At 47.6% G+C, this 26,311-nt stretch overlaps 2 protein-coding genes across 2 annotated transcripts in view; one reads left to right on the top strand and one right to left on the bottom strand.

Moving 5' to 3' along the window:
• The window catches only part of LOC144602431 (E3 ubiquitin-protein ligase znrf2-like), a 464,175-nt gene that overhangs the window by 37,265 nt on the left and 400,599 nt on the right, over nt 1-26,311 (bottom strand). The gene's annotated exons all lie outside the window — the stretch shown is intronic.
• On the top strand, nt 9,269-24,799 carry LOC144601446 (small nuclear ribonucleoprotein-associated protein B-like). Its single transcript, XM_078413583.1, has 5 exons — nt 9,269-9,399; nt 11,814-11,925; nt 13,492-13,632; nt 20,984-21,107; nt 24,582-24,799. Exons 1-5 carry the CDS (start codon nt 9,269-9,271, stop codon nt 24,797-24,799), a joined length of 726 nt encoding a protein of 241 aa, XP_078269709.1.

Here is a 26,311-nt window from a genome sequence, read left to right as displayed (position 1 = left end):
CTCCGTACAGACGGCGCCCGTAGTCAGGATCGAACCTGAGTCTCCGGCGCTGCATTCGCTGTAAGGCGGCAACTCTACCGCTGCGCCACCGGTATCTTGGAATCATGTTGTTCAGGGGCATTGGGGGCCGAAAGGCCTGTTCCTGTGCTGTATTATTCTACGGTCTATGTTCGAAAATCCTTTAAAATTCTACAATCACAAATCACCCTAAAGGACAATGATTGCCAGTATGTGCATGATTTTATTTTATTCTTGCATTAACAATTGTACCAAAGTTGAATTGTAAAGTTTGTAATTACCTTTGGAAGGAGATTTTGGATTTTATTTTCTGGAGCAAGGTTTTTTTTGTATGCATGCTACCATCTCCCTTAATATCTCCTTTTGATTTGTAATACAGTTTGACTCCAGCATTGGATGTGAGAAATGTGAGCCATGTTCCCCACTTAAATACATACAGTACTGTGTATTCGGAGTTCTGTTCTGGTCACCCAGTTATATGATCAATGTCATTAAGTTGGAAAGGGTGCAGAAGAGATTCACTGGGCTTGCAGGTTTGAGTTATAGGGAGAGGTTGGATAGGCTGGGACCTTTTATTTGGAGCGTAGGAGGCTAAGGGGTCACCTTATTGAGGTGTAGAAGATCATGAGGGGTGGGGATAAAGTGAACACTCACAGTCTTTTCCGATGGGTGGATGGTTCTAAAACCAGAGGGCTTAGGGTTATGGTGAGAGGGGAGAGATTCAAGAGGGACTGTAGGGGGCAACATTTACACTCAGAAGACAGTCCATTTCTTGAGCAAACTGCCAAAAGAAACCATAGAAGCGGAGACAATTATGACTTTTAAAAGATATTTGGACAGATATGTAGATTGGAAGGGTTTAGAGAGCTGTGGACTAAATATAGGCAAATAGAACTAGCCCAATGGAACTAGTCCAGTAGGCCAACTTAGTCGGCATGGACAAGGTGTGCCAAGGGGTTTGTTTCCGTGCTGTCTAGGTCTAGAGTCATAGAGTCATGCAGCACAGAAACAGGCCCTTCAGCCCAATTCTTCGATGCCAACCAAAATGCTCCATCTCAGCTAGTCCCATTTGCCTGCATTTGGCCCATAGCCCTCTAATCATTTCCTAACCATGTGCCTATCTAAGTGTATTTTAAATGTTGTTATCGTATCTGCCTCAACCACCTCCTCTGGCATTCCATATAACTCCATCTTCTGAGTGAAAAATGTCTATATGACTCTAAAAATCAGTTGTATTTAAGCCCCGTCATAAGGTCCATTCTGATTTGCTGCTGGTCAATGACTCCATCCATTTCCCCTCTCAATTTCTGAGACTGAATTAGGCTGATCCACGAGTTAACCTGAACTAGGTCTCCAACTACAAACGTTGTCCGATCATTCTTTGTTTTGCAGACCATTCACAAGGTATGCAAAGATTTGCCTCTTATAGGGGTTGACAAAGTTACAAAGTATTCATTGCAGGCCACAATGGTCCCTCTTTGTTCTCGGCAGCCCCCACGCTAGGTCCCCCTTCGTTCTTGGCGCCCCCCTCCATGCTGGGTCCATCTTTGTTCTCAACGCCCTCCCACTCTCACCTCCACGTCAGGTCCCTCTTTGCTCTCAGCAGTCCTTCCCCCCCATGCCAGGGGAAATATATGAAGAACATTTTACACTTGTCAAATTAAAACCACTTTGGAAATACATAAGCAGTATTAAAACATCTTTTCATGGCTTCTTAACCTATGTTTGCAGAGCGACATTCTTCTTTGATATATCTAATTTGTAAACCTCATTTTTATACAAGTTTCTGGACAACAGTGCCCTCTGCTGGATAGATATCTTCCTGCAATTGGATGAATTCAAATTCGAGTTAATTAGAGTTATTAAATGTTGTTTGATTATAATGCCTTGGCAAACATGTCTTTCCTCTCCTCTCAAATAGTTGATGAGGTAATTGTAGCATACATCTATCTAATTTGTGGTTGAACAGGTTATCCTTTTGCTTTGTAACTATCATGTAAATATCGGTGAGGAGGCGTCTTTTACTGGTTCCAAAAGAAAATATCTCACCGTTACAACAGTAGACTGTTTTTTAATTACTTCAGAGTGTTTGGCACCACCTCTTTAACTGAAAGTTACTTCAGGTATCAATTACTGTTTGTGTTTGTGGTTAGCACGCAACAAAAGCTTCTCACTGTACCTCGGTACACGTGACAATAAACTAAATAAATAAATAAAAAGCTAACTTGCTTTTATCTTTTCATAAAATAAATTGTGACCAAATCTTGAGCGAAACAAAAATTGCCGGTGGAACTTGGGGAGTTCTGGAGGAAGTGGACAAATGATGTTTCAGTTTGGGACGTTTCTTCTGAATGTTGAAGAAGGAGCCAGACCTGAATCATTGTCTGTAGATTCCTCCACAGATGCTGCCAGACATGATGAGTTCCTCCAGAACTTTGTGTTTTGCTCAAGATTCAAGCATCTACGCAGTTTCGGGCGTCTCCATTGCAAACAAATATCATTGTTCTGCAATTGCAGTTTAATTTTACATTGATGCGAAAACAATATTGATATTTGAAGTAAAGGTGAATATTAGCCATGCAAATATTGATTTTGATGAAACAGGTTTGGGGGGACTTGAACAGTGAGCTTTATTATATGGCAATGGAACAAGTTTGCATTTCTCTGGTCCATTTATGTTTGATTATAAAATTAAGAATTTAGGTTTAAATTATGTAATAGCTCCGTATCCTGGGGTTAAACACTGCAAAATAGAGATACAGCGCGGAAACAGGCCTTACGGCCCACTGAGTCCGCACCGACCAGCGATGCTCCCACATTAACACTACCCTACACACAGTAGGGACAATTTACACATTCACCAAGCCACTTAACCTACATACGTCTTCGGAGTGTGGGAGGAAACCAAGGATCTCGGAGAAAACCCAATGGGTCGTAGGGAGAACGAACAAACCCCGTACAGACAGCACCCTTGGTCGTGATCGAACCCGGGTCTCCAGCGCTGCAAGCACTGTAAAGCAGCAACTCTACCGCTGAGCCACCGTGCCTCCCCCTCCAGGGGCCTATACTACAGGGACTATACTCCACCTATACTCCAGGGACTACAAGCCTGGTTTACATATCGAGATCCTGACAATAACCTAGTGACTTGTGCTGCACTCCTTCCAGTTCCAATGCATCCTACACAAGGTGCGATATCTATAACAGTACACAGTGCTCCACATGCGGTCTGTCCAGGATTTCCTGCAGCTGTTGGAAGAATTTAGAATTTGTATTATAAAACCAATCATTCTTTCAAAATGTTGCCTTAATTTTTGTTGAATCCAGGCTGCACATTGTAGCGATGTCTGCACATTAATCCTTAAACCTATTTAGGTCTTCATTAATCTAGTTTGTTCACCGTCTGTTTTACACTTGGATCTGATATTCTTTTTGCTAAGATAGATGACTTCACATTTATGGATGCTGAAAGGTTTCTGGCTCAGTTTTGCCCATTTATATAATCGTTCAACAACTCTTTGTCCTGAATATATGTCTTATCATTTTTTTCTGCCATGGTAAATGTGAATATTTTGATGTCTGATGTATAACTTAAGACATTAATGAACACACTGAATAATTGATGAACTGCCCATCAAGACAGATCCTGATCACTTCCTTCCAATTAGAACACATCACCATTTTCCTTAGTCTCAGTATCTCCTGAACCAGATCCACAACTTATAGGACTGCCAAGTAGTTAGTTACTGAAAAGAACATGATCTTTGATGAGAGACTGCAACAGTCAAGGAAGGCAGTTGAATGCCATCACTTGCACAACTGAGAATAACCTTGGTACATGCCAGTGAAATATATTAATATCTGTGAAAAATGGATTGGGAGAAATTAATGGAACTGAGAAGCAATAAGTTCCCAAGACTTCATGATCTGCATGCCCAGGTCCTGGATGAGGTGGCTATGGAGTTAGTTGATGGACAACCTGTCATATTGCAAAATTTCATCAGGTTTAGTTTAATTCCCATAGTCTGGAAGGTAAATGTAACCACCGCATGTAGCTCATAAAGGCAATAATGTACTGTGCCAGTGACCCAGGTTCAATCCTGACCTAATTTGCCATCTCATAGGTTTCCACTGAGTGCTCTGGTGTTCCTCCACATCCCAAGCCTATAAATATTGGCCGGTTAATTATTTTTAAGAGGTTGGTTATAACGCACATCAACTCCTACCTCAGCCAGAACCTGGACCCACTACAATTTGCCATAATGGGAGTTACGATCTCGCTGGCTCTCCACTGCACCACTTGGTCAATAAAAGCACATACGTCCGTCCAGCTGGTGTTCATAGACCACAGCTCAGCATTGAACACCATCATCCCCATCCAAATTTGTTACCAAGCTCAGAATACTGGATCTCTGTGCATCTCTTGGCAACTGTATCATCGACTTCCTCATCAACAGAACATAATGAGTACGAATTAGCAACAATATTTCCTCCTTGATAACTATCAGCACAGGCGCACCTCAAGGCTGTGTGCTCCATCCCCTGCTCTACTCACTATATACCCATAACCATGCAACTAGACACATTTCCAACCCCATCTTTAAATTCGCTGACAACACCAGTTGTTCAACAAATTACAGATAATGATGAGTCATGGTATAGAAGGGAGATCGATCGTCTGATTGAATAGTGCCAGAACAACAGCCTTGCTCTCAATATCAGTAAAACCAAGGAACTGATTGTTGACTTTAGGCCAAAGATCCATAAACATGTCTTTATCAAAATGTCAATAGCGGAGAGAGTCAACGCTTCAAGTACATATCGTCAAAGATCTGTCCTGGACCAAGCAATCATAAAGAAAGCCCATCAATGCATCTACTTCCTTAGAAGATTGAGGAGATTTTGTATGTTGTCTGTTGAACGTCTAGAGGTGTACAGTAGAAAGCATATTGCCCGGTTGCATTATTGACAGGGGCACCCCGAATGCACAAAAACAAAAGGGATTACTCAATCCATCATGGGTTTTGACCTCCCCACCATCGAAGGGATCTATAAGTGGCACTGTCTCAAAAAGGCAGCTAGCATGAACAAGGACCCATGCCACCCTGGCAACGCTCTCATTTCACTCATGCAATTGGGAATGAAACTCCATAGATGTCTGAAATCTGAAATGTTCAGGTTCAGGAACAGCTTCTTTCCAACAACGATCAGGCTATATTGAACAAGACAAACTCCAACTAAACTCTGAACTATGAACTGCCTGGATTGCACTAGGGACTGCGTTGTTTTTGCACTCTTTTGGGCTTTTTATTTATTGAACATTTTTTGTTTAGTTATCCATTGAGCACTGCTTTTACAAACCTGTTAGGTTGCCGCTGCAAGTAAATATTTTGTTTGTTCCTTTTCAGGACATGTGACAATAAAACACTCTTGACTCTCTTCAGTGGCCATTGTAAATTGCTCTTGGTGTGTAAGCCAGTGGTACAATCTGGGGTGAGTTAATAGGAATACTGGAAGAATAAAATGGGTTTAACAGAGGATTCAGCCAGAACAGAGGATTCAGCAAGAAAAGAGGCCCAACAATTCCAGCCACTCATTTACTTTAATCCTTAATTACACATATGTTTTGTCATTACAGCCTGTCAGTTGGGCCACAGCTTACATCATCCATAAAGATTACAAAACCATAAAGAAATGTAGAAGTTGGTAAGCAAATCTTTTTGCAGGGCAGGGAATGCAAAAATTGCTTACAGGAGGCAAATGCCAATGATGATGTTAATCAGAATCTCTAAATTTTAAAAAAATTAAAAAATTAAGAACTGGAAAAGCTCCATGTTGAACGATGACTTCTAGCTTGAAGGTCCCAGAACAATAAGACTTCCCATTTACTGCTGGGATGTTTCCCCCCCCCGAATTTACTGCTGGTTGTGGGATTTTTTTAAACACAATTTAGTACTTTGTTTGAATGTTTCTTTTTTTTTTTTTTAAACTTGTGACATGCATGACCCCAGTCAAAATGTGCCAGCTGATGGTTCACTTAAAATTGGCGTTACCTGGACTAGAGGACCATCCCCGGCTGCACCTGGAGGTGCTGGTCGCTGTGATTAACTCGTATCTGGCCCCACCCCACCTGTCCGGGTCCCACCTCGGCGGCTGTCCGTGCACAGGGCGGGGGGAAGAGTCGCAGCGGCTGTTCCACGATGGTGAGTGGAGGGGTCCCGCGGTTCACACCCACGTGTGGACGCATTTCGCGGGCAGTGAGAGAGAGCGCAGCCCCGGAAAAATGCTTGTGGTGGGCGGACTGAGAGTGGGCGGTTGACAAGATGTTGGAGTATCTAGTTGGCACGGTGGATATTGCTGATTTAGGGCCATTCTCTAGTTGGGATAACGCATGGGACTCCCATTCATCTCCTGTTCCAAACTCATTGCCAACCGGTAGCTCGACACTTTGAGATTTAGTTTAGAGATACAGTGAGGTGGAAACAGGCCCTTCGGCCCATAGTGTCCACACTGTCCAACGATTACCCGTACTCACCAGTTCTATGTTATTCCGCTTTCGCATCCACTCCCCACACACTGGGGAGGGAGGAGAGAGGAGGGAGGGGTGAGTGAGGGGGGCACTAAGAGCATGTAATTTATTAAATGAGCTTGGTATTGAATGCTGCAGTACCTCACTGTTGACCCACAAAGAACTATCCAGTTAGTACTTTTTAAATTTATTTTAAGAACACTGCGATATGTAACACAAAAAGAGGTGCCTTGGGTTAAATCTATTATGAAATCTACGGGTCTTTCCTATGGAATGATACTATTCTGCACAAATGCAATGGAACATTTTTAAGGATTTGGAATGAGGGTTAGTCCACAAGGATTTGGAGCACACTTAATAATGAATGGCTTAGAGGGATGGTTAGAGGGAACCATCCTTGTTTGGATGATTCCTTGGAGGGGAGGGAATCCTAAAGAGGGGATGGTTTGGCTAGGATTTTTGTTTTGAAGCATCGAAGACTGAGATGTATAAAACTGGCAGAGGCATAGGCAGGTGAGTAGCCACTTTATTTTACCCATGATAGGGGAGGCAATAGACAATAGACAATAGGTGCAGGAGTAGGCCATTCAGCCCTTCGAGCCAGCACCGCCATTCAATGCGATCATGGCTGATCACTCTCAATCAGTACCCCGTTCCTGCCTTATATCATATATATACAGCCGGAACCCCCTCACTCCGCTATCCTTAAGAGCTCTATCCAGCTCTCTCTTGAAAACATCCAACGAACTGGCCTCCACTGCCTTCTGAGGCAGAGAATTCCACACCTTCACCACTCTCTGACTGAAAAAGTTCTTCCTCATCTCCGTTCTAAATGGCCTACCCCTTATTCTTAAACTGTGGCCCCTTGTTCTGGACTCCCCCAACATTGGGAACATGTCTCCTGCCTCTAATGTGTCCAATCCCCTAATTATCTTGTATGTTTCAATAAGATCCCCCCTCATCCTTCTAAATTCCAGTGTATACAAGCCCAATCGCTCCAGCCTTTCAACATACGACAGTCCCGCCATTCCGGGAATTAACCTAGTGAACCTACGCTGCATGCCCTCCATAGCAAGAATATCCTTCCTCAAATTTGGAGACCAAAACTGCACACAGTACTCCAGGTGCGGTCTCACCAGGGCCCGGTACAACTGTAGAAGGACCTCTTTGCTCCTATACTCAACTCCTCTTGTTATGAAGGCCAACATTCCATTGGCTTTCTTCACTGCCTGCTGTACCTGCATGCTTCCTTTCATTGACTGATGCACTAGGACACCCAGATCTCGTTGAACTCCCCCTCCTCCTAACTTGACACCATTCAGATAATAATCTGCCTTTCTATTCTTACTTCCAAAGTGAATAACCTCACACTTATCTACATTAAACTGCATCTGCCATGTATCCGCCCACTCACACAACCTGTCCAAGTCACCCTGCAGCCTTATTGCATCTTCCTCACAATTCACACTACCCCCCAGCTTAGTATCATCTGCAAATTTGCTAATGGTACTTTTAATCCCTTCGTCTAAGTCATTAATGTATATTGTAAATAGCTGGGGTCCCAGCACCGAACCTTGCGGTACCCCACTGGTCACTGCCTGCCATTCCGAAAGGGCCCCATTTATCCCCACTCTTTGCTTTCTGTCTGTCAACCAATTTTCTATCCATGTCAGTACCCTACCCCCAATACCATGTGCCCTAATTTTGCCCACTAATCTCCTATGTGGGACCTTGTCGAAGGCTTTCTGAAAGTCGAGGTACACCACATCCACTGACTCTCCCCTGTCAATTTTCCTAGTTACATCCTCAAACAATTCCAGTAGATTTGTCATGCATGATTTCCCCTTCGTAAATCCATGCTGACTCGGAATGATCCCGTTACTGCTATACTAGTGGGCAATATATTTTAGGTGAGAGGGAAAAGATTTGAAAGGTATCTGTGGGTACCTTCTTCACACAGAGGGTGGTTGCATTATTTATTTTCACCCACATTTATTTTCACCCACATGTTTAGACTGTAATGTTGTATCCTTATTGTTTTCATGTGTTTATGCTTTATTCTTAATTGTTCACTGTATGTTTGTGATGTCATTTGTGAGTGGAGCACCAAGGCACATTCCTTGTATATGCACATACTTGGCGAATGAACGTTCATTCATTCACATATGGAAAGAGCTGTCAGAGGAAATGGTAGCAGTGGGAACAACTACAATATTTAAAGTACTCTTGGAAAATACATGGATAGTAAAGATTTGGAGGGATAAGGGCCCAACATAGGCAAATGGGAACAGTTTGATTAAGCAGCTTGGTCAGCATGGATAGGTTAGGCCGAAGGGTTTGTTACTGTGCTGTATCACTATAGTTAGCACGGTGGCGCAGTGGTAGAGTTGCTGCCTTACAGCGAATGCAGCGCCGGAAACTCGGGTTCGATCCCGACTATGGGCGCCGTCTGTACGGAGTTTGTACGTTCTCCCCGTGACCTGCGTGGGTTTTTCCGAGATCTTCGGTTTCCTCCCACACTCCCAAGACGTACAGGTATGTAGGTTAATTGGCTGGGTAATATGTTAAAAATGTCCCTAGTGGGTGTAGAACAGCGTTAGTGTGCGGGGATCGCTGGGCGGCGCGGACTCGGTGGGCCGAAGGGCCTGTTTCCACGCTGTATCTCTAAATCTAAAAATAATAGTTTCCTCTTCTTTTCAGCCTATTGGGAGAAGTGCTAAGATGGTGCGATTTGTGGACTACAGGATGCGCTGTGTTCTTCAGGACAGCCGTGTTTTCATTGGAACTTTAAAAGCTTATGACCGGCATATGAACTTAATTCTTTGTGACTGTGATGAATTCAGAACATTGAAGTATGTATGCTTACAATTTTTAAAAAAAGATTTATGTTTTATGTAAGGACAATCATTCCATTGTCCTTACCTCACACTTCCAGTGACTGCTCCAATTTCCTCCCATCCTACTGTCTTTCTCCTCGGTAAATACAGAGGAAAAATACTCATTTAGGACATTGCCCATCTCCTGAGGCTCCACACGGAGTTGACCGCTTTGATTCCTGAGAGGTCCCACTCTCTAGCTACCCTTTTCCCACATGTACTTATAAAATCTTTTGGAATTGTTCCTTAATGCTACCCGCCAGAATTATCTCCTGGCCCCTTTTTGCCCTTCTGATTTCCTTTTTTAGTTTACTCCTTAGTTCCCGAAACTCCTGCAGGGATGTACTTGATCCCAGCTGCTTATACCTATCCCATGCATTCTTCTTGTTTTTGACTAATGTCTCAATTTCACTCGTCAGCCTGCGTTTGCCTTTCACTCTAATGGGGATGTACACATCCTGAACTTTCTTCAGTACTTTTTAAAACATCTCACTTGGCTGATGTTTATCTCTTCTCTAACCTGCTCCGGTCAACTTGAGCAATATCTTCTCTCACACCCTCAAAGTTGGCCTTGCCCCAGTTGAGCATTTTAACACGTGGACCCTCTCCATCCCTATCCATAACTATCTTAAACCTAATCAAACTGTGGTCACTGGTCCCAAAAGGCTCCTCCACACCACACTTCATTAACTTGCCCTTCCCAATTTCCCAATACTAGATCCAGCATTGCCCTCTCACGTGTGGGGGCCGCCACATACTGCTTAAGAAAACTCTCCTGAACACTTTTGAGGAATTGCACCCCATCTGAACTCTTCACGCTATGATTTTCCTAGTCTATATTGGGATAGTTAAAATCTACTCCAACAACCACATTTGACCTGCAGCTGTCTGCAATCTCCCGGCACATTTGTTCTTCTAATTCCTGTTGATTATTCGGGGGTCTGTAGTTCACCCCCAAAAAAGGTGATCATCCCTTTCTTGTTCCTCAGCTCCACACATCCTCACTAGACGAACTATCCGTAATGTTACCTCTGAACACAGCTGTGGCATCCTCCTTAACCAACAATGCAACCCCTCCCCCTCTGCTTTTTCCCTCACCCCTATCTCTCCTGAAGCTCCTGTACCCCGGAACATTGAGCTTCCAGTCCTGCCCCTCCCTTAACAAGGTTTCAGTCATGGCTATTCACACATTTATTTCCTTATCTATGTACCCTGTTAAGCCAAGACCCAAAAAGTCGCGATCCAGTGTCAAATTATTAACATACTAAGCATGCTTACCTTTGTTAGACACAAAAAGCTGAGTAACTCAGCGGAACAGGCAGCATCTCTGGAGAGAAAGAATGGGTGACATTTTGGGTCGAGACCCTTCTTCAATCTGAATCTGAGTTACTCCAGCTTTTTATGTCTATCTTCGGTTTAAACCAGCATCTGCAGTTCCTTCTTACACATGCTTACCTTTGTACCTTGTTGCAAGTGGAACCAAAAAGTCGTGACTTTTGTACAATGTAAAAGTAAAGCACAATTCCTATAACATATCAATCTACCTCACTTAGGAAAATAACTGCAGATGCTGGTACAAATCGAAGGTATCACAAAAAGCTGGAGTAACTCAGCGGGTCAGGCAGCATCTCAGAGAAGGAATGGGTGACATTTCGGGTCGAGACCCTTCAGACTGATGTCAGGGGAGGGGTGGGACAAAGAAAGGATGTATGACCATTGACTTCTCTAACTTTAGATAACTCTTCTGTCCCTCCCTTCCCCTCCCCATCCCAGTTCTCCCACTGTCTTCCTGTCTCCAACTATGTCCTTTCTTTGTCCTGCCCCCCCTCCCCTGAAATCAGTCTGAAGAAGGGTCTCGACCCGAAACGTCACCCATTCCTCTCCTGAGATTCTGCCTGACCCACTGAGTCACTCCAGCTTTTTGTGATCACATCTGTACTTCCTCAGTTGTTATCTTTGTTGGTGTATAAATGGTGTATAAATACCGACTTAACTTTAGAGTTGTGATCACAGCCTTTGACTGTGACACTCTCTCCTTGTGCAAGTAAAGTAAACCCAGTGCTGATGGTTAATCAAGTCACCCACGAAGAAGGGTCTTGACCCGAAACATCACCCATTCCTTCTCTTCAGAGATGCTGCCTGTCCCACTGAGTTACTCCAGCTTTTTTGTGTCTACCTTCAGTCTTTTTGAAGGGTTTTACTTCGACAGATTAAAAGTAAAGGAGTGTGAGAAGAATATATTCTCCGTGTAATTCCTTTTCAGCTACTTGGTATCAAAGATTTGATATTTTGGGTGCGTGTACAATTAAATGCTACTTAATTTAAAAGCTGGTGTGAATTAAATTTTGGTATTGTCTTTTTCTGCCTGTCTGATGACTGGATTGGTGTAGATCAAAGAATTCCAAGCAGGGAGAAAGGGAAGAGAGAAGGGCGCTTGGATTTGTGCTGCTTCGGGGAGAGACACTTGTAACAATGACTGTGGAAGGGCCCCCTGTGAGAGAGGTAAGTGTAGGTTATAGTTTTTTTTCAATCCCTTTAATTAGATCTTTCGCAAGAAAAAACCTGGCAGCTCCATGATGTTTTTTCTTTAAATGGCCTGAATGATATAATTTGCAAAGAAATAGATGTCAGTGAGTTTCCGTGTGAAGCAAGACCTTGGTTGACACCTTGATAGCGTAATAGATGTTTTGGACGATGCAAGCCTTTGGTCCTCAGCATGAAGTTCAATCCTTATCCACTTGCAACATTCCAATCTTTTGCATCCAACTGAAATTATACTGGTCTTTTCATATTAATGATGTCATATTTAATCCAGTGACAACCATCAATCAGGCCTAATTTCTGCTGGGGAAGTGCTGGAGTAACTCAGTGGGTCAGGCAGCATCTCTGCAGAACATGAACAAGTGATGTTTTGAGTTGGGACTCTCTCATTCATTCACTTACTTGTTACGTCTTTCAATTCCCATGATTCTAATCTCTCCAAATTCCTTTCCAAACGTTATCTGTAATTCTACCTCTTTCTTTCTTAATTTATCTCTTTGGCCATATTCTTGATAATTTCCCTTGATAACTCATAGAAACAAATAACTGCAGATGCTGGTTTATACCAAAGATAGACAAAATGCCCTCAAGAGGGCAGCATCTCTTGAGAAAAAGGATAGCTTTCCGTTTTCTCCAGAGATGCTGCCTGACCTGATGATAGGAAAAGGGGACATACAATGAGATCTGGGTGTCCTCGTGCATCAGTCACTGAAAGGAAGCATGCAGGTACAGCAGGCAGTGAAGAAAGCCAATGGAATGTTGGCCTTCATAACAAGAGGAGTTGAGTATAGGAGCAAAGAGGTCCTTCTGCAGTTGTACAGGACCCTAGTGAGACAGCACTTGGAGTACTGTGTGCAGTTTTGGTCTCCAAATTTGAGAAAGGATATTCTTGCTATTGAGGGCATGCAGCGTAAGTTTACTAGGTTAATTCCCGGAATGGCGGGACTGTCATATGTTGAAAGACTGGAGCGACTAGGCTTAATACACTGGAATTTGGAAGGATGAGAGGGGATCTTATCAAAACATAGAAGATTATTAAGGGGTTGAACATGTTAGAGGCAGGAAACATGTTCCCAATGTTGGGGGAGTTCAGAACCAGGGGCCACAGTTTAAGAATAAGAGGTAGGCCATTTAGAACGGAGATGAGGAAAAATCTTTTCAGTCAGAGTTGTAAATCTGTGGAATTCTCTGCCTCAGAAGGCAGTGGAGGCCAATTCTCTGAATGGATTCAAGATAGAGCTCTTAAGGATAGCGGAGTCAGGGAGTATGGGAGAAGGCAGGAACGGGGTACTGATTGAGAATGATCAGCCATGATCACATTGAATGGCGGTGCTGGCTTGAAGGGCCGAATGGCCTACTCCTGCATCTATTTTCTATTATGAGTTACTCCAGCACTTTGTGTCTATTCCCATTATGTGGCTCACTGTGAAATTTTGGTTCGTATTACTCTGCTGAAATGCTTGGAAATTTTGCTAATTCACAAGTCTGTATTCGTATGTGATCTTTCTTTTCAATGCTTACTCGCAGGTTGGCATTTCCAGAGTTGCAGTTCATGGTCCTGGTGTTGGCACAGCAGCAGGGAGAGGAATACCAGCCAGTATATCAATAATTCAGATACCCACAGGTCTAGCTGGACCAGTCAGGGGGGTCGGCGGTCCTTCACAAGAGGTAAGGGTAAATCGTAACAATAACCGTATTACATATTCGTCCGAAGATCGACACACAAAGCAGGAGTAACTCAGCGGGACAGGCAGCATCCCTGGACAGAAGGAATGGGTGATGTTTTGGGTCAAGACCCTTCTTCAGACTGGTTAGGGTTAAGGGAAACGAGAGAGATATAGACAGTGATGTGGAGAAATAAAGAACAATGAGTGAAAGATATGCACAAAAGTAACGATGATAAAGGAAACAGGCCATTGTAAGCTGTTTATAGGGTGAAAATGAGAAGCTAGTGCAACTTGGGTGGGGGAGGGATAGAGAGAAAGGGAATGGCGGGGCTACCTGAAGTGAGTGAAATCAATATTCATACCACTGGGCTGTAAGCTGCCCAAGATTCGATGCTGTTCCTCCAATTTGCTCAGCTAGTTAAGATGGCGACTAAGTTCATGGATCTGTTGCAAGTTCTAACCTGCCACTGAGTTCACAAACAAAAAGTTTCTGGAATTATATCCTCCACTACAGGATTGCATGGAGAACAGAGTGACCGATTCATTGCCAATCTGTCAGCAAGTTGGAGACTTCTCTGCATGTGTCCAAGTCCTGAACTTGCTGGTGTTCACGTAGATAGGTGCAGGTTGCTTAGAGAGTCATAGGGTGTGGAAACAAATCCCTCAGCCCAGCTTGCCCACACCGACCAACATGTTCCAGCCACACTAGTCCAACCTGTCTGTTTGGCCCATATCCCTCTAAACCAGTCTCACCCATGTATCTGTCTAAGTGTTCCTTAATAGTCCCTGCCTCAATTACATCCTCTGGCAGCTCATTCCATACACCCACTGCCTTTTGTGTGAAACAGAGGATTGCACCATGAGAATTTGTAACCGACAAGTTCTGGAGCCAATGTTTCAGTTCGGTAATCAATCTAATCTGAAGAAGGGTCCCGACCCGAAACGTCATTCATTCCTTCTCTCCTGAGATGCTGCCTGACCTGCTGAGTTACTCCAGCATTTTGTGAATAAATACCTTCGATTTGTACCAGCATCTGCAGTTATTTTCTTACACTAATCAAAGCAAAAGTATCTTATCAGTTGCAGTATTTTGCATTGGCATGTGATATATTGTTCTTTTGAATATAATGTTACCAATTTTGCTCTACATATTACATGTCAGATGGGGTGTTTCCAAAAATCCCATTCCAAAAATTTAGTTTTGTCAGATCCCCAAAAGAAGCAGTCATAAAATCATTTGCAATTGTAAACATACACGCCTTTCTGTCTACTGCAATCATACCTCTTTTGCATGCACTGAAACTGAATTACACTTCATCTTAATTAATCCTATACTCGACATATAATTCACACCTTGGCAATACACTCCAATATCATTCATAAATATCCAGCATTCACACTATTGATTTGCTAAAGATAGATACAAAAAACTGGAGTAACTCAGCAGGTCAGGCAGCATCTCTGGAGAGAAGGAATGGGTGACGTTTTGGGTCGAGACCCTTCTTCAGATTTGCTAATCTGTTTTTAAATGAAAATTCGGTTTGTGAGCAGGAAGGTACACAAAACGCTGGAGTAGCTCAGCGGGTCAGGCAGCATCTCTGGAGAAAATGAATAGGTAATGTTTTGGGTCAGAATCCTTGTTGAGACTGAAGAAGTGAGCAGCAAGTTGTATTTATATATTTGTAGAAGGAATGAGCTAGAAATGCTTTGTAATATTAGGCACAATTTTCAAAATAAGAAGAAATGTATAATACAGCTGTGGCTTCCAAAACCAAATTACGAGGATAAATCAGACAATGAACTTGTGTAAGAAGGAACTGCAGATGCTGGTTTAAACGGAAGATAGACACAAAAAGCTGGAGTAACTCAGTGGGGCAGGCAGCACTTCTCTCTCTGGAGAGAAGGAATGGGTGATGTTTCAGGTCAAGACCGTTCTTCAATGCCTGGTCTGCACCAACTGTGTCAAATGGTCAAGGGTTTGAGCCTTGCTCCAGCAGAGCCTAGGACAATTGTGTACACTGCAGCAAATATCAGGATGAATTATGCCATATGTAAAATGATAATACAGGTGATATGATTCAGTGATTTGTTAATTTGAAGCACACATCGTGATCAAATGGCAGATGTGTACAGATTTGGATTTCATCTCTGGTGACTATTTGGAAAATGTTTAGTTTAGTATATTTATGGTCAAGTGTCCTGAGGTACAGTGAAAAGCCTTTGTCATGTGTTAACCAGCCAGCGGAAAGACAATACATGATTACATCGAGCCATTTGCTGTGTATGGACGCATGATAAGGTAATAACATTTGGTGCAAGATAAAGCCAGTAAGGTCCAATCAAAGATAGTCCAAGGATCCCCAAAGGTAGATTGTAGTTCAGGACTGATCTCTGTTTATGTTAGGATGGTTCAGTTGCCTGATAACCTCTGGGCTAATTCCCAGGATTCACCAGGTTAATTCCCAGGATGGCGGGACTGACATAAGATGAAAGAATGGGTCGACTGGGCTTATATTCACTGGAATTTAGAAGGTTGAGAAGGGATCTTATAGAAACATATAAAATTCTTAAAGTGTGTTAGAAGGAACTGCAGATGCTGCTTTAAACTGAAGATAGTCACAAAAGACAGACATAAAAGGCTGGAGTAACTCAGCGGGACACGCAGCATCACTGGAGAGAAGGAATGGGTGACATTTCGGGTCAAGACCCTCAGACTAGTTAGGGATACGGGGAAACGAGAGATATAGACGGTGATGTGGAAAGATAAAGAACAATGAATGAAAGATGTGCAAAAAAGTAACGATGTTAAAGAAACTGGCAATTGTGAGCTGTTTATTGGGTGAAAATGAGAAGCTAGTGCGACTTGGGTGGGGGAGGGAGGGAGAGAGGGAATGCCAGGGCTTCCTGAAGTGAGTAAAATCAATATTCATATCATACCACTGGGCTGTAAGCTGCCCAAGCAAAATATGAGATATGTTCAAGGATTGGACAGGCTAAATGCAGGAAAAATGTTCCCAATGTTGGGGGAGTTCAGAACCAGGGCTCACAGTTTAAGAATAAGGGGTAGGCCATTTAGGACTAAAATGAGGAAAATCTTTTTCACCCAGAGAGTTGTGAATCTGTGGAAATCTCTGCCACAGAGGGCAGTGGAGGACAATTCACTGGAAGTTTTCAAGAGAGAGATTTAGCTCTTGGGGCTAAAGGAATCAAGGGATATGGGGAAAAAGCAGGAACGGGGTACTGATTTTAGATGATCAGCCATGATCATATTGAATGGCGGTGCTGGCTCAAAGGGCCGAATGGCCTACACCTGCACCTATTTTTCTATGTTTCAAAGGAAGAAACTGTCCCTGGGAGTGGGGAGAAGAGGGAATGGCCAGGGTGTGACTTATCCTCGATTATGCTGCTGGCCTTGCCGAGGCAGTGTGGGGTGTAAATGGAAGAGAGGTTGGTTTGTGTGATGGTCTGGGCTGCATCCACAATTCTCCACAATTTCTTGCGGTCTTGGATGGAGCATTTTCCCCAAACAAAGCTGTGATGTATCCTGATGTATCCAGATATGTACGGCATCTGTAGAAGTTGGTGAGGGTTGTTGTGGACATGCCGAACTTCCTTAGCCTTCTTAGGAAGTAGAGGTTTTGGTGTGCTATGTAACCTGTGGTTCAAGTCCTTGTCTCGAAGTCAGAAGTCTATTGGATTGTGTTACCGAAAACTAAGGGTGGATTTGGTAATTGCTTGAGGACATAATGTTTTCGGGTTAAATGCTAAATTAAGGCCCCAATCTGGCAACTATTTCAGACCTCCCAACCCTTCCGAATTTGGCAGAAAGTTTCCGCTTTCTTATTTCATTTCCGCCATTCTGATTTTGCCTCACATTTTTCCGCAAAACACATGCCTCGCCATTGGCCCGGCCTCGCCGCTGTACTCGCCTCGCCGCTAGCCCGGCCTTGCGCCCGGCCCCTGGCCAGGCCTCGCGCCCCCGCCGCTGGCCCGGCCTCGCCCTCCCGCCGCTGCCCCGGCCTCGCGCCCCCCCCCGCCGCTGGCCCGGCCTTGCCCCCCCCCCTGCCGCTGGCCCGGCCTCGCCCCCCACCCCCCGATGCTGGCCCAGCCTCGCCCCCCCCCCCACCGCTGGCCCAGCCTCGCCCCCCCCCCCCCGCCACTGGCCCGGCCTCGCCCCCCCCCCGCCGCTGGCCCGGCCTCGCCCCCCCCGCTGCTGGCCTCGCCCCCCCACCCGCCGGTGGCCCGGCCTCGTCCCCCCCCGCCGCTGGCCCGGCCTCGCCCTCCCCCGCCGCTGGCCCGGCCTCGCACCCCCCCCCCCCCCGCTGGCCCGGCCTCGCCCCCCCCCGCTGGCCCGGCCTCGCCCCCCCCCCGCTGGCCCGGCCTCGCCCCCCGCCGCTGGCCCGGCCTCGCCCCCCCCCCCTGCTGGCCCGGCCTCGCCCCCCCCGCCGCTGGCCTCGCCCCCCCACCCGCCGGTGGCCCGGCTTCGCCCTCCCCCGCCGCTGGCCCGGCCTCGCACCCCCCCCCCCGGCTGGCCCGGCCACGCCCCCCCCCCGCCGGTGACCCGGCCTCGCCCCCCCGCCGCTGGCCCGGCCTCGCCCTCACCCGCCGCTGGCCCGGCCTCGCCCCCCCCGCCGCTGGCCCGGCCTCGCCCCCCCCGCCGCTGGCCCGGCCTCGCCCCCCCCCCCCGTCGCTGGCCCGGCCTCGCCCCCCCCCCCCGCCACTGGCCCGGCCTCGCCCCCCCCCGCCGCTGGCCCGGCCTCGCCCCCCCCGCTGCTGGCCTCGCCCCCCCACCCGCCGGTGGCCCGGCCTCGTCCCCCCCCCGCCGCTGGCCCGGCCTCGCCCTCCCCCGCCGCTGGCCCGGCCTCGCACCCCCCCCCCCCCCGCTGGCCCGGCCTCGCCCCCCCCCGCTGGCCCGGCCTCGCCCCCCCCCGCTGGCCCGGCCTCGCCCCCCGCCGCTGGCCCGGCCTCGCCCCCCCCCCTGCTGGCCCGGCCTCGCCCCCCCCGCCGCTGGCCTCGCCCCCCCACCCGCCGGTGGCCCGGCTTCGCCCTCCCCCGCCGCTGGCCCGGCCTCGCACCCCCCCCCCCGGCTGGCCCGGCCTCGCCCCCCCCCGCCGGTGACCCGGCCTCGCCCCCCCGCCGCTGGCCCGGCCTCGCCCTCACCCGCCGCTGGCCCGGCCTCGCCCCCCCCCGCCGCTGGCCCGGCCTCGCCCCCCCCCGCCGCTGGCCCGGCCTCGCCCCCCCCGCCGCTGGCCCGGCCTCGCCCCCCCCCCGCCGCTGGCCCGGCCTCGCCCCCCCCCGCCGCTGGCCCGGCCTCGCCCCCCCCGCCGCTGGCCCGGCCTCGCCCCCCCCGCCGGTGGCCCGGCCTCGCCCCCCCCGCCGCTGGCCCGGCCTCGCCCCCCCCCCCCGCCGCTGGCCCGGCCTCGCCCCCCCCCGCCGCTGGCCCGGCCTCGCCCCCCCCCGCCGCTGGCCCGGCCTCGCCCCCCCCCCGCCGCTGGCCCGGCCTCGCCCCCCCCCGCTGCTGGCCCGGCCTCGCCCCCCCCCCGCTGCTGGCCTCGCCCCCCCACCCGCCGGTGGCCCGGCCTCGCCCTCCCCCGCCGCTGGCCCGGCCTCGCCCTCCCCCGCCGCTGGCCCGGCCTCGCACCCCCCCCCCCCCGCTGGCCCGGCCTCGCCCCCCCCCCCCGCCCCCCCCGGTGGCCCGGCCTCCCCCCCTGCCCCCGCCGCTGGCCCGGCCTCGCCCCCCCCCCCCCCCCACCCGCCGCTGGCCCGGCCTCGCCCCCCCCCCCTGCTGGCCCGGCCTCGTCCCCCCCGCTGCTGGCCTCGCCCCCCCACCCGCCGGTGGCCCGGCCTCGCCCTCCCCCGCCGCTGGCCCGGCCTCGCACCCCCCCCCGCTGGCCCGGCCTCGCCCCCCCCCCCCCGCCGGTGGCCCGGCCTCGCCCCCCCCCGCCAGTGGCCCGGCCTCGCCCCCCCCGCCGCTGGCCCGGCCTCGCCCCCCCCCGCCGCTGGCCCGGCCTCGCCCCCCCCGCTGCTGGCCCGGCCTCGCCCCCCCCGCCGCTGGCCCGGCCTCGCCCCCCCCCGCCGCTGGCCCGGCCTCGCACCCCCCCGCCGCTGGCCCGGCCTCGCCCCCCCCCGCCGCTGGCCCGGCCTCGCCCCCCCCCCCCCGGCGCTGGCCCGGCCTCGCCCCCCCCCCCGGCGCTGGCCCGGCCTCGCCCCCCCCCCGGCGCTGGCCCGGCCTCGCCCCCCCCCCCCGCCGCTGGCCGGGCCTCGCCCCGCCGCTGGCCCGGCCCGGCCTTGCCCCCCCCCCCGCCGCTGGCCCGGCCTCGCCCCCCCCCGCCGCTGGCCCGGCCTCGCCCCTCTGGCCGCTGGCCCGGCCTCGCCCCCCCCCCGCTGCTGGCCCGGCCTCGCCCCCCCCCCCCCCCGCCGCTGGCCCGGCCTCGCGGGGGAAGGAGTGGATTAGGGCGGGAGGGAGGGGTGGGGGGGGGAGAAGGGGGAGGGGTGAGGAGGGGGGGGTGGAGTTGGGTTGGGGGGGGACACGGACCATTGTGATTTGCTGTTGAAGACCACTGGAGCAAATATGTATGTAATTAAGTTAGGTATGTGTTGTTTTTTAACTGAAACTCTTTATTCATAACTTAGTCATACATTTTATGACCATTGTTCTTTTATTCAATACCAAGGGAATTGGGATGTGTAAGGAAAAAGCAAAATAGAAAAAACAAAAGAAAACAATTTTTTCTTTGTTGTAAAAAGTATTTCTGTTCAATAACCTTTCTATAAAAGTAGAATATACTCATGATAGGCCTGACATTGTACATGTCGTCCAAGAATTACAGACTGTTGGAAATAATGGTCATTTTGCACAACGTGTGTGCGCATTTGGCGTGCATACTTTTTTTGCTGAAAAGTTGCATTACGTGCCATATTATGCATTTTTATGTAAAATTCTGAATTTTGGACATCAAAATTCTGAATTTGTAAAATTGAATGTTGGGAGGTCTGCTATTTAGATGGTAAGGTTTCATGCTATTATTTTGAAGAGTGGGGAAGTTCTCACTAGTATCACTGTTGCTCATCCAACAATGCCTTTATCTTATTGCTGTTTGTGTATCAATCCTATGTATAAATCGCACACATTGTAACAATGACTTTGAAAGGAACCCATTGATGAAGTTCTTTAATTATTTAAGATTGTGAATGGCGGTGCACTGTCTCTGTCAAAAAGCCTGTCTTCTTGGAATAATTTAATATTTGTGCCGACATTGATACGTTGTTCTCTGTGTTTGGTCATTCCTCTTGAAGTAAGTTCTTGGTTGATTCTGTAGCTTTATTTCCTTGTGTTTGTTTTATTGTTTTAGGTAATGACACCTCGGGCTCGAGAATCTGGAGGTTTATCTGCTCCTAGTTTTTCTGCTGCCCCTCAGCCCCACATACCAATGAGAGGGATCCCACCTCTTGTGAATCTTGGGGAAGCAAGACCAGGTAGGCACATGAGTATTTACCTGTCACATATAAGATGCACGAGACACCAATATCAGTTTCTGGGCTTGATTGCAGGTGCATTGTGAATAGCTATTTTTTTCAACTCATCATATTTACAGATTCAAAGGTGGAACACATCATTTCCTTATTGCAGAACCTGCCTGATCTCCATGTTGACACAAGGAAATGTTGATGCTGGAGTCTTGCACAGAACACAAAGTGATGGCATAACCCTGTGGTTCAGGCAATATCTCTGGGTATTATCAGGAAATATCTATGGGTACATGACCCTTTTCCAGACTGAAGAAGGATCCTGACCTGAACGGTCACCGATCCAAGTCCTCCTGAGAGTCATCAACAAGTTCAGAACAGTGTTACCAAATTTATTTGATCACCTATAACTTGTTTAAAAATGCCCAGTTTGAGTTTCACCAGGACTATTTGATTTCAGACCCTCGTCCAAACATGGATCAAACAGATGTATTCCAGCGATGAATTGGGAATGATTACCCTTCAGGTCAAATTAGTATTTGACCCAGTGTGACATCCAGCTGCCCTGGTAAAGCTGAACTTAATGAGAAATGAGGCAAAATCACTCCAGTGATTAAAATTGTATCTTGAAGAACTACAACATGGTTGGGGCAGGATTGAATGTAGAAAAGGGAATATCTCTGATGGGATGCTGGGGATAAGCTGTTGAAATAATTGGTTGATGGGTTAAAGAGTGGTTTAAATAGAGAGAGAACATTAATAAAGTCATGTAAAATCTGTAATGAGGATGGTTAGAGAGAGTAGGAAAATAACTGCAGATGCTGGTTCAAATCGAAGGTAGACACAATGGTGGAGTAATTCAATGGGTCAGGCAGCATCTTCACAGAGTTGTGAAGCTGTGGAATTCTCTGCCTCAGAAGGCAGTGGAGGCCAATTCTCCGGATGCTTTCAAGAGACAGTTAGATAGAGCTCTTAATGATAGCGGAGTCAAGGGATATGGGGAGAAGGCAGGAACGGGGTACTGATTGTGCATGATCAACCACGATCACAGTGAATGGCGGTGCTGGCTCGAAGGGCTGAATGGCCTATTGTCTATCTCGGGAGAGAAGGAATGGGTGACTTTTCAGGTCTGAAGAAGGGTCTCGACACGAAATGTCACCCATTCCTTTTTTCCTGAAATGCTGCCTGTCCCGCTGAGTTACTCCAGCATGGTTAGAGAGAGGGTGGAATCTGCATGGGATGAATTGGAGCTGGGGACATCTGCCATGGAATGAGATTTATAAATTCATAAGTGATAGGAGCACAATTGGGCCATTCAGCCCATCGTCTACTAAGTCATTCAATCATGGCTGATCTATCCCTCCTAACCCCATTCTCCTGTCTTCTCCCCAACCCCTGACACCCATACTAATTAAGAATCTATCTACCTATCTCTGCCTTAAAAATATCCATTGAATTGGTTTCCACAGCCTTTCGTGGCAATGAATACATAGAAACATAGAAAATAGGTGCAGGAGGAGGCCATTCGGCCCAGCACCGCCATTCATTGTGATCATGGCTGATCCCACCTTTTCTATAGCTTTACAATATGTTTCTCTTTCTCATTTCTGGCGAAGGGTCTTCAATCCAGAACGTTAACTGTTTCTCATAATGCTGCCTGACATGCTGAGTATTTTCAACATTTTCCATTTTTATTTTGATCATCAGCTTTATTTTTTAATTACTAACCATCCTCAACCACTTTTCCAACCATCCACAACAGTTTCATCAATGATCTTCCTTTCCTCAAAAGCTCTGGTGAAACATTTACTGATGTGTGTACAATATTCAACTCCATTCACAAATGAATCAGTCCATTCAGTTTAGTTTATTGTCCCGTGTACTGAGGTACAGTGAAAAGCTTTTGTTACGTGCTATCCAGTCAGCAGAAAGAGAATACATGATTACAATCAAGCCATTTACAGTGTGTAGATACATGATAAGGGAATAATATTTAGTGCAAGGTTAAGCCAGCAAAGACCGATCAAGAATAGTCCAAGGGTCACCAATGAGGTAGATAGTAGTTCAGCACTGGTCTCTGGTTGTGGTCGGATGATTCACTTGCCTGATAACAGCTGGGATGAAACTGTCCCTGAATCTGGAGGTGTGCGCATTCACACTTCTATTCCCATGCAGCAAGACTAAGACAGTATTCAAGATTCAAGATTCAAGATAGCTTTATTTGTCATCCAATATTGGACGAAATTCCCACAGTCCAACAATAAAAGCATTAAATAGGCATTAAAATTACACAACCCCAAAAACACACAAAAAAAGAAACATCCATCAAAGAAACATCCATCACAGTGAGTCTCCTCCAGTCCTCTCCTCACTGTGATGGAAGGCCACAATGTCTTTCCCTTCTCCTGTCGTCTTCTCCCACGGTCAGGTTGTTGTGGTTGCAGGCCGCGCCGGACGGTCCGCAGCGGTCCGGCCCAAGGCGAGTCCCAGCCGCTCCCGCAGCCTCCGAAGACGGCCGGCTCCGCCGATGATAAGTCCGATCCGGGGCGGGCGAACATGCTGCTGGTGTTGCTGTTGCTGCACGTCGGGGCGGTCGTGGCTCCCGACATTGAAGCCCCCGCCCAGCAGAGAAAAATCCCGCGGCATATTTTAGGCCGCGCCGGACGGTGAAATGTCCGCGACCCAAGCCCCAGCGGGCGAACACGCTGCCGCTGCCGGAGCTCCCGATATCGGCATCCACGCGGCCCGAGCCTAAGGCGAGTCGCAGCCGCTCCCGCAGCCTCCGAGGACGGCCGGCTCCGGTGATGGTAAGTCCGGTCCGCGGGCTCAGCGAACGAGAGCCCTGGAGGCCGCCAGCTCCAGGAGTTGGGCCGATGGTAGGCCGCAGCAGGAACGGAGACAACACCCAGAAAACAAAGGTCGGGTCTCCGTTCGGAAGGGACACCTATTTACAATTTTACAGTTCCCCCTCCCCCCCACATACACACATAGTACACAAACACAAAAACACGACATCACAACTACAATTAAGACAAAAAAACAACAAAAACACAAAGACAAATGGACCGCAGGTAAGCTGCAGCTGCTATGGCAGCGCCGCCATTTTGGATCAGGCATGGGTTAATGTGGTCAATACATTTGTGCCATTGTGAAAGAGGAGTAGCATTAGGCCAACTGGACCCTCGCCTTCTCTTCAATAAACTCGTGGCTGATCCATTCTTGGCCTCGTACAGTACCAAGCAATGACCATCTCCAATTTTGACTTCTGCATTGGAACATCAACTACTTTCTCCATAGAGGCAATGGTTCTATAAAAGGTAAACAAACCTATAAATAAAAGGTTTGAGAGTAACATAGATCATGCTGTTTGCCTGGCAGCACATGTACCTACTTGTCAGTTTGGGAACTTTTTGTGACATTGTGTAAAACCAAAACATAAAATATATACTATTAATGATCAATGTCCAATCCTTCATGCTGCAGGCTTTCTGGGTCCAACACCTTTTGGCTTGAGACTGCCATTTGGAGTCTCAATGAGGATGCCTTCAGCCAGAGGAATTCCTGTAGGAATTCTGCCAGGAATTAGACCACCAATGTTGCCAAGGATGAGAGGTAAGTATAGAAATAGCATTGCACCTTGGGATGTGTGGCTCTCTCCTGAATATCTTGTTTGTTCTGAAGAGTTTGAAGGAGCTTTTTGATCCACTGGTATGGCGTGCTGTGTGTTAACATCCCTTTCTTCAGTAAATTGTGCCCATTTTCTCTACTCGTTTCACTATTTGTCCCAGACTTAGTTTAGTTTAGAGATACAGTGAGGAAACAGGCTCTTCGGACCACCAAAGCCGTGCCAACCAGCGATCCCCATACACTAGCACTATTCTACATGCAATCTTTATCGGCCAATTAACCTACAAACCTAGATGCCTTTGGAGTGTGGGAGGAAACCAGAACACTTAGGGAAAACCCATGCGGCCACAGGGGGAATGTACAAACTGTACAGACAGTACCCGTAGTCAGGATTGACTTGGGTCTCTGGCGCTTGAAGGCAGCAACTCTACCACTGGGCCTTCTTGTTGGTGAGCAAGGAAAGCACATTCAATGTAAGTAATTACCCTTCCTTGTGTGTGACCCCTTTCCTATCAAAACTAACTTTGCCAGGTGAAAGAAGAGACATAATTCTTTGGTTTGATATTCTACTGTTCCAGTTCCTTTCTCCAGTCTTTGAATGTGTTTTTATCTTTGAAATTAGCACCCCCTTGCCTGCATTTCTCCAAATATAACCCTTCAGGATTGCATTTCTGAAATGATTCCAAGTAAAGTTACAAATGTTTTTCTGAATAATTCTCTGGATATTCTTTCTGGCTTTCTTGCGTTTTCTTTCACATTAAGTTCAGCTATTTTTTGGCTTTGGGCTTGGTTTTCTTGGTTGAGCGCTTATCCTGGTGTTATAGCACAAGTACTTTGTGTTTTAATTGTAATTTAACTTCCATGTTCCAGATCAATTGTGGTTCTTGTTTTGTTTCACTCTTGATGAACTATTTATGCCACATCACTTAATAGGGTAGATGAAATGCATGAAATATTTTCTTTAGCTGTTCTACTTATCCAAACTTCTAAATTGTTCTGTAGAAAGCAGAAAATATATAGATGCTGCTACTCGTATTGTTACTGTGTTTTATATTGCATGGTTGTATTCACATAGGTCTATTGGTTTCTCCCCCAAGGTCTTCCTGGATCACAAACAAATCCTCCAAGGCCTTAGAAGGGTCGAGGGACTTTTTGAACATTTACTCTACTGTGAGCGGAACAGTTTATGGAATTAAGTTATTTTCATTTACCCTTTACTTGTGTGAGCTAGAGCTTTTCCAAGTCACCTGTCGACAAAGATGTTTCCCATCAAGGAGAGACTGATGACCTTCCCTTTTTGTCCTCTGGTTCAATCAGACGTTAATTTTAAATCACAGTCTAGTTTTTCATTGCTCAACAGCAGATTTCTGACAATTATGGGCAAAACGTAATTGTTATATTTTTGTTTCATGGACTATGAACTCATAACATTCTCTGCTTTACATGAGTGATCATTCTTGCTAATATAAAAATTATCCAATTTAGATTTTTTTTTAAAACATGGCGTAGATTGATGGTAAAAGAAACAAGAGTAATAGTGTTAATTTTTAGCATTAAATACATAAGTTTAGTTTTGACTCAGCAGG

The sequence above is a fragment of the Rhinoraja longicauda genome, chromosome 2 (genome assembly GCF_053455715.1).
Source record: "Rhinoraja longicauda isolate Sanriku21f chromosome 2, sRhiLon1.1, whole genome shotgun sequence".
NCBI lineage: Eukaryota > Metazoa > Chordata > Chondrichthyes > Rajiformes > Arhynchobatidae > Rhinoraja > Rhinoraja longicauda.
This window is presented reverse-complemented; position numbering and strand designations above follow the sequence as displayed.

What these genes read in the sequence shown, in the direction of transcription:
- LOC144601446 (XM_078413583.1), top strand. Translation starts at nt 9,269, where the DNA reads ATGGTGCGATTTGTGGACTACAGGATGCGCTGTGTTCTTCAGGACAGC. An exon ending in GATGAATTCAGAACATTGAA is followed by an intron (nt 9,400 to 11,813) that starts GTATGTATGCTT and finishes GGATTGGTGTAG; the next exon opens with ATCAAAGAATTCCAAGCAGG. An exon ending in TCTTGGGGAAGCAAGACCAG is followed by an intron (nt 21,108 to 24,581) that starts GTAGGCACATGA and finishes TTCATGCTGCAG; the next exon opens with GCTTTCTGGGTCCAACACCT.